Here is a 12,468-nt window from a genome sequence, read left to right on the forward strand (position 1 = left end):
TATTGTATCACTGTATAAATTATCTTAGGTACAAAGTAGGGAGTTTGCTTTCTATCTGGATAGTGAAAATTCTGAATAATGAATGACAGCTAACAAACAGCAAACTGCTCCTAGGGATGGGAGATGCACAGCACACACCCCATCATTTGGAATTTGTAAACATTTCAATGAACAGTAATGCTTGACTGAGTAGCTGGAGATTACAAATAACACCAGATCACAAACAGCCACACTGTGAAAGTGGTTTGTGGGTTCATTAAACATCACGGGCATCAAAAAAATAAAAAAAACCCTCTTTCTCCATCACATCTGTGGTGATCGGCATGAAATTCACGTCCTCTCTGCTGGGCTGTGGTGAAATCCCGGCCCAGGCAGGTGGGTGCTTAGGTCTGATCACCCTCGAGCAGCGCTGAAGCCCGCACCAAGCACCTCAAGGCTGGGGTTCCTCGCACGCCGCATCCTCGGCGCTCCCACCCGCGGCTCCGCGAGCGCACAGTGACATCCTCCGTCGGGATGCGGCAGCAGCGGAGCCGCAGCCGTCCATGGACAGGATGGGGACACTCCGGGACACTTGTCTCCCCGAGGAAGGCGACACACGTGCCAGGCAGCTGCAGGCTCTGCCGGCTGCCGGCTCGTTGTGCGCACAGCTGGGAAAAGCGAGCCCGGCTCTGAACACGGAGCCAGCGCCTTGTCCCAGTGCTGGGCGCGTTAAGGGACAGGATGAGGCTGGTTCTTGCTGAGGCCACCCTTCGGTGGGTGCCATAAAGGCCACACCCTGCGGGAGTGCTGAGAAGTGCTCGCAGTGCTCGGCTCTGCCGGCTGCCAGCGATTTACCGCGATTGCAGAGCCCTCTGCCAGCAGGATCCGCCGCCGGCAGCAGGACAGCGGCTGTGGCAGCGTGTTTGAAGTGGAATTCTGTGAGGCTGTAGTAGTTCCTGAGGTGAAAATAGCTTTTGGAGCAATCAGAAGGTTGCAAACCGCCTGGGCCTTAACTACAGGCTTGTTTCTAGGTTTGCACAGCTTTCTGGTTTGCTTATGTTCTCTCTGTTTCTGGAATTCCCCAGACACAAGGGTGCCTGGTCAGGGTCTCCAGCCTGTACCCTTCTCTGTTTTGAAGCTGCTGCTCTGCACATCCCTGTGCTGTTCTCCAGAGGTGGTGATAGCAGATCTGATCCTACCCCTGTGACAATACTTGTGAGGATGTTTCCTCTCCTGCCGCCTGGAGCAGGCACCGTGCACAGGGCTTGTACAGTGGTAGGTAACTTCATCCTGCAGAATCACCAGCTGAAAGAGGTCCTCAGACAGAAGTTATTCTCTTTAGCTGTGAAGGGTGAACAAGTGGTGGAAGAAGGAAGATTTAATCACTTTGCTAGGGCTGGGGGCCCCAAGGACTCCTTGATGCGCAGACCAAGAATTGCCTGCACCCCGGCAGCTTTACCTCTTCCTCCAGCTGCCCATGAGGAGCAGCGGCAAGATCATCACCATGTTCCATCTGCCCAGGGAGCCCTCCTGGCTGATTAAAAGGCAAATGAAGATCTGACTTCACTTCTGTTCATTAAGGCAGGGACCCCACGGCAGGAGCAATAAACCCATGGTGGACGCTTTGGAGAGATGCAGGAATGTTGCTGTTCAGCATGCAAGGATGCTCTGGGAGAATGCAACAATGCTTCTGAGTTGAGAGGGGAAAGAGGAATGTAGAGATGTTCTAGGGGGTGGCAAGGATTCTTTGAGGTAATGCAGTGATGCTCCAAGGTTGAGAAGGGAAGGGAAATGGGAGGAGATGCTCTGGGGGGGATTCAGGGATGCTTCAGGGTAATGCAAGGATGCTACCAGGTTGAGAGGGGAATGTGTGGATTCTCAGGGATGCCCTGGAGGAATGAAGGGATATTCTGGGTAGTACAAAGATGTTCCCGGGCTGAGAGGGTACGTGGGAATGTGCAGATGCTCAGGGCTGCTCTCGTGGGATGCAGAGATGCTTGGGCGGGTTTAGGGACGCTCTGGGGGTTTCGGGGCTGCTCGGGGGGTACGCGAGGGTGCTGGGGGCCGGAGTGAGAGGCGGGAGCGGGCGGGGCGGGGAGGGGCAGCAGCCCCGCGGCGGCGGCGCGGCGGGAGCGGTGCGGGCATGGAGAGCGGCGGGGCGCTGAACGGCTCCGCCGCCGCCGGGCGCTTCGCCGCCGCGGGCACGGCAGCGCTGGGCGCGCTGATGGCCCTGCTCATCGCCGTCACCGTGGCGGGCAACGCGCTGGTGATGCTGGCCTTCGTGGCGGACTCCAGCCTGCGCACCCAGAACAACTTCTTCCTCCTCAACCTGGCCATCTCGGATTTCCTCGTAGGTAAAGTGCCGCCCGCGGGGCGCCCGCCGGCACCGGCACGGCCCGGCAGCAACTCGGCTGCGGGGCGGGCAGCCTGCCCGGCTGCTCCCCCCGGGCTCCACTCGTGCCCTCGACATCCTCCCGCAGTCCCCGGTCCCCTCCCGCTGTCCCCCAGCCGGTCCCTCCGGCCGGGCGCGCAGAGGGAAGGACCCACCCGGCACCCGCGGGTCCCCCGGGGCAGAGCCCGGCTCTCACCGGCAACGGACCCCTCCGCTTGCAGGTGCCTTCTGCATCCCCCTCTACGTGCCCTATGTGCTGACGGGGAGATGGATCTTCGGGAGAAGCCTCTGCAAACTCTGGCTGGTGGTTGATTACTTGCTGTGCACCTCTTCGGTCTTCAACATCGTACTAATTAGCTACGACAGATTCCTCTCGGTGACAAGAGCGGTGAGTCCTGTCATGGCAGCTGAGAGGGACATAACTCTCCTCCTGCTTTATTCTCCAGATTGTCTGCAATACTTAAAAGTTCGTTGAATCCTCCAGAAATTATCAGTCTTTCAGCCTGGAAGGCAATAATCATCCACAAATGCATAATTCAGCTGTGGTTTCAGATTAGTATTCCTGGCATAATTCAATCACTTAAGGCTCAGTCCCCATTGTGCAGGTGTTCCCAGCTGACAGGATAGTAGTGTACAAGCAAGCCAGCCAGGTAAGCAGACTTTAAACTAACTTGCAAGAGCTTTTATCCCCAGGACAAACAAGTGGATTGCAGTCACACTCGGATCTTCTCCCTGGCAGTAGGTTGCACTGCCAGCTTTGGCAGGGAATGTGGAAAGGTCTCTGAGCTTGTGGCAGATCAAAATGCTTGGCCTTTTGCAGGAGGTAATGAGCAGTTCACAGGCAGATTTGACTCACTGCTGTTTGCTCATTCCCTGACTACAAATACAGCACGGATTTAGCCCAGGAGTTTGTCAAGTCCCTCTCCTTGGGACTTATAGGGAGTAGCTGGGGACAGCTCAGGTAAGTGGTGGGTGCAGACAGCTGCCAGGCTCCAGCCAAACCAGTACATTTCCACTTAGCAGACACCATATTTTGGAGCTGTAAAATGAGTGTTCTAAATCTTCCCTTTAAGAGTGTGATTTATCTAGCAATTGCTCCTGTTGCCTATGGCATATCAATTTGTTGGACTGCTGGGGTATTGCCTAGCAACTTTACCAGGAATGCTAATAGTCCATTTGTGAGGAGCCTCAGCCAGCTGGGGTGTGGGACTGTGTGTAAGAATAGGCTTTCCTCTTGCAGGTCGCCTACAGAGCCCAGCAAGGCAACACCAGGCAAGCAGTGCTGAAGATGGTGATGGTGTGGGTGTTGGCATTCCTGCTGTACGGACCTGCCATTATCAGCTGGGAGTACATATCAGGCCAGAGCATCATCCCCAGTGGGGAATGCTATGCTGAGTTCTTCTACAACTGGTATTTCCTCATGACAGCCTCCACGCTGGAGTTTTTCACCCCTTTCATCAGCGTGATGTTTTTCAACCTAAGCATTTACCTGAACATCCAGAAGCGCACCAAAATGCGCCTGGATGTTTTCCACGAAGTGCACAACCAGTCCTTCACTGAAGAGATGGAAAAGAGCCCAGAAACAAAGCTTTCTTTGAAATGCTGTAAGTGGGAGCAGAAGGAGTCAGCTGAAACCCTCGACCTCTCTAAGAGCAAAGCTCAAGCAGCAGCCTCCACTTCCAGCCTGGATGCCAAAGACCTGCTGGAAACAAGCTCGGAGAGCTCCAGGAAACCCAAGTGTTGCAACAAAAAGAGCTGCAAAGATTCAGCCTCCACTCTGTCCTCAGAGAAACAGGTGAAGATCGCGTCCCACAGCACAACTCAACGCTTCAGGCTCTCCAGAGACAAGAAAGTGGCCAAATCACTGGCAATCATTGTGGGCATTTTTGGGATTTGCTGGGCACCGTACACTCTCCTGATGATCATCCGCGCTGGCTGCCACGGCCAGTGCATCTCTGAGTTCTGGTACGAGACTTCTTTTTGGCTGCTGTGGATCAACTCAGCTGTCAACCCTGTCCTGTACCCTCTCTGCCACTCCAGCTTCAGAAGAGCTTTTACTAAACTCCTTTGTCCCAAGAAGCTGAAGATTCAGCCTCACTATGCCCTTCAGAACTACTGCAAATGAAGCCAGCCCAGTGTGAGGATGAGAAAAGCCTTGGTTTACTTCTGCTGTACTGGTGTGGGACTGGAGCTTGTTTCCTTGGAAGAACCCAGGAGCAGTGGTGTGAGGCAGGTGAGGAAGGCAGAAGAGAGCCCACTATTAACTTATTTTAGTTCATCAGCAACAAAATCCCACTGCAGAGAAAGATAAAGCGGTTTATTGACATTAACCACGGGCAGTGAAATCTGTGTCTGCCACTTGCAGGTGCCACAAAAGAGCTCTGCTGCCACCTAGTCAGCCTGAGCAGCACCAACATTTTGCTCCAATAAACTGAAAACTGAAAAGAAAAAGCTAACAAAAATAAATATCTGGCTTAAACTACAGCGCTAAACTAAAGCTTAGCTGTTGGCAGACTTGATCTTTCTCATAAATGGTAGAGTTTTTTCCTCACACCTTTACACAGAGATGATGATACAGAAAGAAAAGAAAAAACTTCAGAAGGAAAACATCTCATTTATCATTTTTGTTACAGCAGCTGCAGCCATAATCGGGATCCCTGTTTCATAGAGTGCAATAGATGTCCCTTCCACACCGCAAGAAGGGACAGATCTCTGCCCTAAACTCTGTAAGGAGTTTACAGCCAGGCTCTGAGGCACTGAGCATCTTGAAGCGTGCTGCTGGCATTGCCTGATCCCTCCCTGCTTCAAAACTGCTCTGATTTCCTCTGGGTCCTGCCACAAACTGCCCGGTGCTCCCGTGGGAGTGCTTCCCTCCTGCCCAGAGCCATGAGCAGGAACCAGCCCGGGAAGGGCCCTAGAAAAGGGTTCTGTGCCCATGTGAAAGGTGCTAGCACAGCACCAGCTTTTCCACAGACTCCATCCTGACAACCCAAAGACATTTTCAGATCTCTTCTGCGGATCTTAAAGATATTCTTCTGGCACTGTGTTAGGGAATGACAAGCTCAGAGAGAAGCAAATCTTGTCTTGTTTTTTTATGCTCCTTTTTAAAATGTTCCTTTCAGACCTCTTAAATTTTTCACGTTTCAGGACTCTTGCATTCTTTCTTTTAAAATACCTCACTTCATTGGAGACCTGGGTTGAGCTGGCCCAATCAACACAAGCATCAATTCTTTTACTGTTTAATTTTTACATTTTTTTTAGGGCTGTCACTCTATTTACACAGCTAGAGCACCAGATTCAAGAGACTAGGGCTCTAGCTTTGGTCTTACATAAAATCCTGGTCATTTTACCTCTGCTTCCCACCTCATGCTTCATCACAGTTGCCCATTTGTTCTGCAATCTCTTTGGGCACAGAGGCACTGTGACCAAAAAGCAGATTAATTCCACTGCTGGCACTGCTCAGTGATGTAGTAACACAAATGAGTAATTAGTTGCCATGGCAAATGCTCATATTTAACAGTATTGCACAGGGGAGCTCAAGATCCTAAGTCTGAAAACTACATTTACAAATAGAAACCCGAATGTTGTAAAGCAGTACCCAAAAGCTTACGATGTTGTGATCACCAATTACATTTTGCTGCTGCAAGCAAACTGCTTTTGGCTGCTGCTAAAAGTAAAAAGAAAATGCCATCTGACTGTATCTCAGTGATATTTGTCAAGTAGATCAGTATTGTCACCTGAAGTCAGGTTTTAAATGATGTCTTGTCTTGTGTATGTGATATTTCAGACTTGTGACATGTTCTGTCAGTCTGTTATATATGGGTTAAAATGCACCCCTCGAAGTGCATGTGCTGTGAGCTGACAGGATAAATGTTGAGCCTGCTCATACCTTTCCCTGTGTCTGCTCCCTTCTGAAAACTTCAATAAAGTATTTTTATAAGAAGCTTGCTGAATATTTTATGGTGAAAAAGGTGTTGTCAGAAATGATAAAATCCAACTGGAAGCAAAACATCTATGGGTTTACTTGAGGAGACAGATATACATGGCACAGAAAAACCACTCCTGAAACAGCTGAGTTTCTCTTACCTCTGGTGAGCAAGGTCCTGACAGCCCCTGGAGGCTGCAGTGAGTGCACATCACTCAATTCTCACCAGTTCTGGTCTTTTCCAGACCAGAAAATGCAAAATTCCAGACCATGTTACATGCAGCTGGGATCTGGAGAGGTTACATCAGCAATAACTCTTTCTGTAACTTACAGAGCCCAGTGGTTTACTTAAAAATGACAAAGCCATAACGTGCCCAAGGCACCAGTTTCCAGCTATGGTTCTCTTCAGTTGTTCATCAGGAGAGGTGGAACTTCTAGATCATTCATTCTGATTGAAAAAGGTGCCTGGTGTGACACCTCCCTTTCCCAAAGGGAAGAAAAGAATATATTTCCTTTTGCACAGTATTTTCATGGTCTCTGAGCTCCATGTTGGCAGAATTATCTACACTTGGCCGAAAGTAATTTTATTTATGGCAGGGAAGATACTTATATTCCTTATATTCAAAATTGGATTTTACAGGGAAGATACTTATATTCCTTCCTAAAATAAGAATTCTTGCTTTGCCAGATAAAAAGAAAAAATAACTATTTATGCCTGGACATGAGGTCACACCTGAGCATGGCTTTCATACTGAAAATTTTGGGAGCTGCTCTGGAGTTTTAGAGTAGCTGATGACTAATTCAAATATGTTTAAAGGATTATTTGAGTTCTGGAGATTTCCGGTGTTCAGAATATAAATGTCTATATGCATTTGGAAGAGGCAGCGACTGGGGAGCTTTTAGGCATAATCCAATATGAATTGTGAAAATGCAGAACCACTAGGCAAGGCAGGGGTGCTTGTCATCCAGCCCAGAAAAACACCTGTGTATCATTTATTTTTAGAGGCTAAAAAAAAAGCCTCTTCCCTATTGTCTAGGCATGAGCTAAGCGGGCAGGACCTGTTCACAGCAGCCATGAAGGAAGAGTTGCTGTAATTATGAATATGATTAAAATATTTGGGGGAAGCACATAGGCTTCATTTCCACAGCACGTCTCCACAGAGAAAAGAAACCTGGCTAATTCCAGAGAGAAGCATCCAATTTATGCAGGGAGTGTTGGTAAACAGCATTCACACAGCTGCAAGTCATGCCAGGGAGCTTTTTGGATAAGTGACTTCCCACAGGAGCAGTGTGGAGGTGATGCCAGTTCCCCTCTCGATACAAATCTCCACTCCATTAACTCGAGGACATAAAGGCTGCCCTAACGAGGTCTGTGGTCTTTTCCTACAGCAGCATCTGCATATCAATAAACGATCAAAACACATTTTTTATTTTAGCACAGCTACTTTCTTTCTCTCTAAATGCTTCCTCCCTAATCACCAGTAATGAGAGATCTCTTTACACAGACAGAGGAACTTTGCTCCACAGCCTCTCCTCTGGCCCCTCCTCAATTACCATCCCTTATTTATTCTCTCCAACCTGCAGTTACTGAAATTATTTCCATTGTTCCACAGACATCACTGAAGCTTCATTAGCTCAAGTAGGAGGCTGGAGAAGAAGAGAGAATGCAAGGAGCTTTTGTTGAAAAACACCTGTCTGTGATAATTAATGAGATTGGCTGGGAAGGAAGGGCTTTGAAAGTAGCAAGATGTGATTATATTTTGATTTGAAAGAATGCTAATGGTTTGTAAATGACCATTCATTTTCACAGCAGAACTAGGATGGAAAGACCAGGGGTTAACATCCTTGCCAGAAAGAACTTTAACAACATGATTTCTGTGAGGGAGGATTGATTTTTCACAACCCCATCTGTGGAACAGTGACACCAGCACAACTTTGCAGTACAGACCTGGTCCTAAAAGAGACCTCCTGCACTCTACAGAACTTGTTCTGCAAATAGATGAGGCACAGTAAAGAGTGTTGTTATCTTTCCTTCTGAAGTGAGAATTGCAGACAAGAATAAAAACTCTGCGAGCTGCCCTGGATGAGTGCCACAAAAGAGAAAGGCTCTGTCGATTTCTGACACCACAAAGCCAGCTTTTCATGCAAGATTGCATAGCTGTTCCTGTGGACAGTAGGGAACTCACACCACTTCTCTGTTCCCTTAACCTTTAAGTCTCCTCCTTTCCCCCTTAAAACAATTTTCTGTCAATATAGGTGCATTTGCAGGATTAAGGAATTATGGGGGTTTAGAAAAGCAATTAGGAATTCTGCAGGGTGAAAGGTCTTACCTATAATCCAGCACTACCATTTCTTGAGATTTTAAACTATCATTGGTATTTACGTCAACATACCCACCACTGCCTGAAGGAGGTACTCTTGTGAACACCTCAAAGGCAAAAAAACCCAGCTCCGTCCCTGCACCTCTTGTTGCAAGCTCAGGAATGTCAATGACTTCTTCAATCAGCACCATTTTTATTGCTGAGGATGCACGACCATTACTTATTTACAAGCCCCACACTTTTACTCCATAATTTGCAAGCTGCTTGCACAGTCTGGGTGCAAAAGGGAGCCAATACTTAATCCAAGTACCAAACATCATAGGTAGAGCTATATGTGCCCATCTTGGGGGGAAGAACAAGACTATTTTTCCATTTTTAAAATGCTTTGATCTGTTTTTTTTTTTTTCTTTTTTTTTTTAATGACTTAGAGACACTAAGCAGGACCTTTGGTTGGGTTGCAAAGGCTTCATGACAAAACTGGAGTTTTCTATGTGCAGACTGGAGCCACAGCTTAAACATCTGTTCTTTTAAACACAAAAATGTGTCTGTGGTGTGACACTGACTTTGGAGTTATTTTTAACCCAATATCCTAGGATTTAGCAGCACAATTAACACTGAAGGATAACTGATTGCAAAGTAGTTAATAATCTCATTCAAGATCTCTCTGAGCATTCACAAACAACAAGGTCTCTACTAGTAGGGCAGCAACAGTTCTGGCAAATTTTTTAGCTGTTAACTAACAGCTCACACACAGCTTTAGCCTTTAGAAGCTGTTTGTTGAAGAACAAACAATAATGGGGGTTGCATATAAACCCTTGAACACAAGGCTGCAAGTACACCCTGCAGTGTCCATGAATTGAAAACAGTTTGACAAAGCAGAGCAATCACCCTCCATTATGAAAATAATTCATACTTTATATTCTGAGAAGCACAAATTTAATAGACCACTATGGTTAAAACACCATTTAATATCTCTGATACAGCTTGTATTCAAAATATACAGGGATAAAATAATATGTGTAATACTTTTATGAAGCCTACGGTCAGTGCTCTGGGAATTAAGCTGTTATCGAAAAGCTTTCATGAAAAGAACAAGGTCTTTTGTTGCTGTCATTAAAATTTTTAACCAAAATGAAGGTTGTAAAAACTTTATGGAACTGTATAGGCAGAGGAATGCAGACACACAGCTAATTAAAGAGTAAGGAAAAGACTCAAGTCAAATATAACTGTCATTGGAAGAATACAGCACCAGGGCAATATAAAACCTCAGCAGAGGACCAAAATGCCCAACACATCCTTCCTGAGGCTCTCACTGGGAAGAGCTTGTGCAGACAGAAGCCTGCAGAACAGTTCACCTTTATTTCAGATTGATAGGAGCAGAAATACCTTAGAAATCCCCCCCACAAGTCCCACATGCTCCTGTCCTCTACTACAAAGTGACAATCTCAAAAATGAGATAATTCCTAAGAACACAAGGATTATACTGATTTCCCTTGAAAAAACCCAGAAATTCAGCTTTCCTTCACTCACCTCTTGAGAGATGCTCTAGCAGTACTGAACAAATGACTAAAAGCTGGGGAAATCAGGAATTTAAGGTCATTACGATTGACTCATCTTAATAACCATGCTTTCACCTCAACAATTGCTTCACTGAGAACCAACACTATGCACCACTTCAGAAAAGTGCCTTACCGTCACCATTTGTAAATAGGAAATATTTGTAATCAATATTAATCTCTCCCAAACGTGGCATAACAAGTTATGCAATCAGAATCGCCTCCTTCACAACAAAAGAACACAGAACATAAATTTTAGTCAGCCTAAATGCCACTTTTACTACAGACTCTGAAGAGGTATCTGTGTGCTGACAGAATCTACCAAATTCCCTTTGAAAAAGCATGTCTATTAACTGAAAGACCAGAACAGGCATAGCATTTTCTGAGAAAATCTGAACATGTTCCTTTTTAATTCAAGCACATTTGTGGCCCTCTGCAATTATTTTCTCGATTAATGTATGAGCACTTAGGCTTTCCTGGCATGAAAGAAGGAATATAGCTATTTTTCAGCTTGAGTATTAACTAAAAGCAAACCTTCTACTGTGCAACCATTCATCAAGTGCCCTGGTTAGCTAAATGTGATATCAGTTTTATTTCAGGCTAAGTACATTAGGAAAATAACTTCTGTATCACTAATTTAATTTTGTCTTAACATACAATTCTAGAATTGTTCTGTTGATCAGCTTCACAAGCCACTTCAAGCCATTGAATAACAATTACCAAAATCACTATCTTTAGAATTAATTAGTGATAATTATATCAATTAGTAGCACCAGTTAGTAAATTGTACATCTTTCACATGGCAATTGTTGTTACCCATCTACAGATTAAGTTTTATCTACTGTGAAAGAATTTCTGAATGCTTTAAAAAAATAAATAGGAGTTGTGTGAGTGAGCTCTCCTAAAGCTCCTAAACACTGCCATGGACTGCAGTTCCATGAAGAGGGTAAAGTGGATACTGGAAAATTATTTTCTAAGTTCCAGGTCATCTGTTTTGCCACAGAATTTCTGTGTGACTCTGCAAGTTGCTAGGGTCCAAATCCAGACAGAGATTTTAATTCAAAATGCTTAAAAATCAGTGGGATATAGGCTTTTCCAAGCCTGGCTAAGTTTGGACCTCAGCCTTTCGTGATTCAGTTTCTACCACTGCAAGAAGATTATAAAATCACTCAGAAACATAAGGTGCAGTAATTAGGGAAAAAAATTCAAACCCATGAAATTTTCATCCATCAAAACCATTTTCCTAATGGCCATAAATTTGTTAATGAAGCTGGAAAATTTTGGTTGATTTAGAAACAGAAATGTGTTAGCTTGCCAAAATAAAATCCATTTTTTCAGCCTATAGATACAAGGGGCACAAGCACAGCTAATGTGGCACCCAACCCTTAGCATAGTGGGGCAAACTTCAAACCCACAACCCCTGGCTCTGGAGTTATTTAACGTTATCAGATTTGGGGTTTTTTAGCTAGAGCTCAGCATCCCAGCAATTGCCCGTTTGCACCACTGCTTTAAACTTCCATTACATGTCTGCTGTGGGGGTGGGTGAGGGAAGAGAAGACACATTTTGTAAAGCCATGCAGTAAGAAAATCTTGATTCAATACAGTGACATTTTACCAGGTTACTCTTTCAATGTGTTTCATGGGTGCACCTGGGGGGGCCAGGATGGGTGGCGGTGGCGCGGGCGAGCCCCACGAGCACCGGCACCGCGCGGAGAGCAGCGCGGGGGCTCCAGGGGAGGCTGCGGTTCCTCCCGGCGCAGAGGCCATGGCCGGGAGGGCTCCGAGAACGAGCTGAGAGCGAAGAGGGAGAGGAAGGAGGAGCGGGCTCCTTCCTCTCCTCGCAAATCCTCAGCACGCGAATCCTCCCCTGAGTGTGTGTCCCAGATTGCAAGGCAAGATGTATTCCGTTTGCCATCTGCATGACAGTTGTCTTCTGTCTAGTGGGCAGTTTTCCTTACCTCTTCCACAACCAATTCTCCCTCCGGGGAGACATATGCTGATAATGGGCTACTGCATGTCACTGCAGGACTGATAAAAGCTGCAGAATCCCATTGTGAGATGCTCCACCCAGAGGGAGGAGCCAAGCATTCCTAACTGGATATAATCTGGGTTTTGGGACACCAGACTCAGGCGTTTCTGCTGGATTTCCAGGAGGACTGATTGGTTAATTAATAAAAACATCTTTCTTACACACTGTCCTTGAGAGGAACAGAAAAGCAAGGTGGGAAACACCACCTGCAGATTGTTTAGACTAACAAGTTATCACATTCCTACAACTCCCTAAAAATTCTCACA

General features: G+C 46.3%; 1 protein-coding gene across 1 annotated transcript; it reads left to right on the forward strand.

Moving 5' to 3' along the window:
• Nucleotides 1–2,104: 2,104 nt before the first annotated feature.
• HRH3 (histamine receptor H3) lies at nucleotides 2,105–6,326 on the forward strand. Its single transcript, XM_068207957.1, has 3 exons — nucleotides 2,105–2,333; nucleotides 2,593–2,759; nucleotides 3,612–6,326. Exons 1-3 carry the CDS (start codon nucleotides 2,123–2,125, stop codon nucleotides 4,494–4,496), a joined length of 1,263 nt encoding a protein of 420 aa, XP_068064058.1. The 5' UTR covers nucleotides 2,105–2,122; the 3' UTR covers nucleotides 4,497–6,326.
• The last annotated feature ends 6,142 nt before the right edge of the window (nucleotides 6,327–12,468 follow it).

Source organism: Anomalospiza imberbis, chromosome 17 (genome assembly GCF_031753505.1).
Source record: "Anomalospiza imberbis isolate Cuckoo-Finch-1a 21T00152 chromosome 17, ASM3175350v1, whole genome shotgun sequence".
NCBI classification, from domain to species: domain Eukaryota; kingdom Metazoa; phylum Chordata; class Aves; order Passeriformes; family Viduidae; genus Anomalospiza; species Anomalospiza imberbis.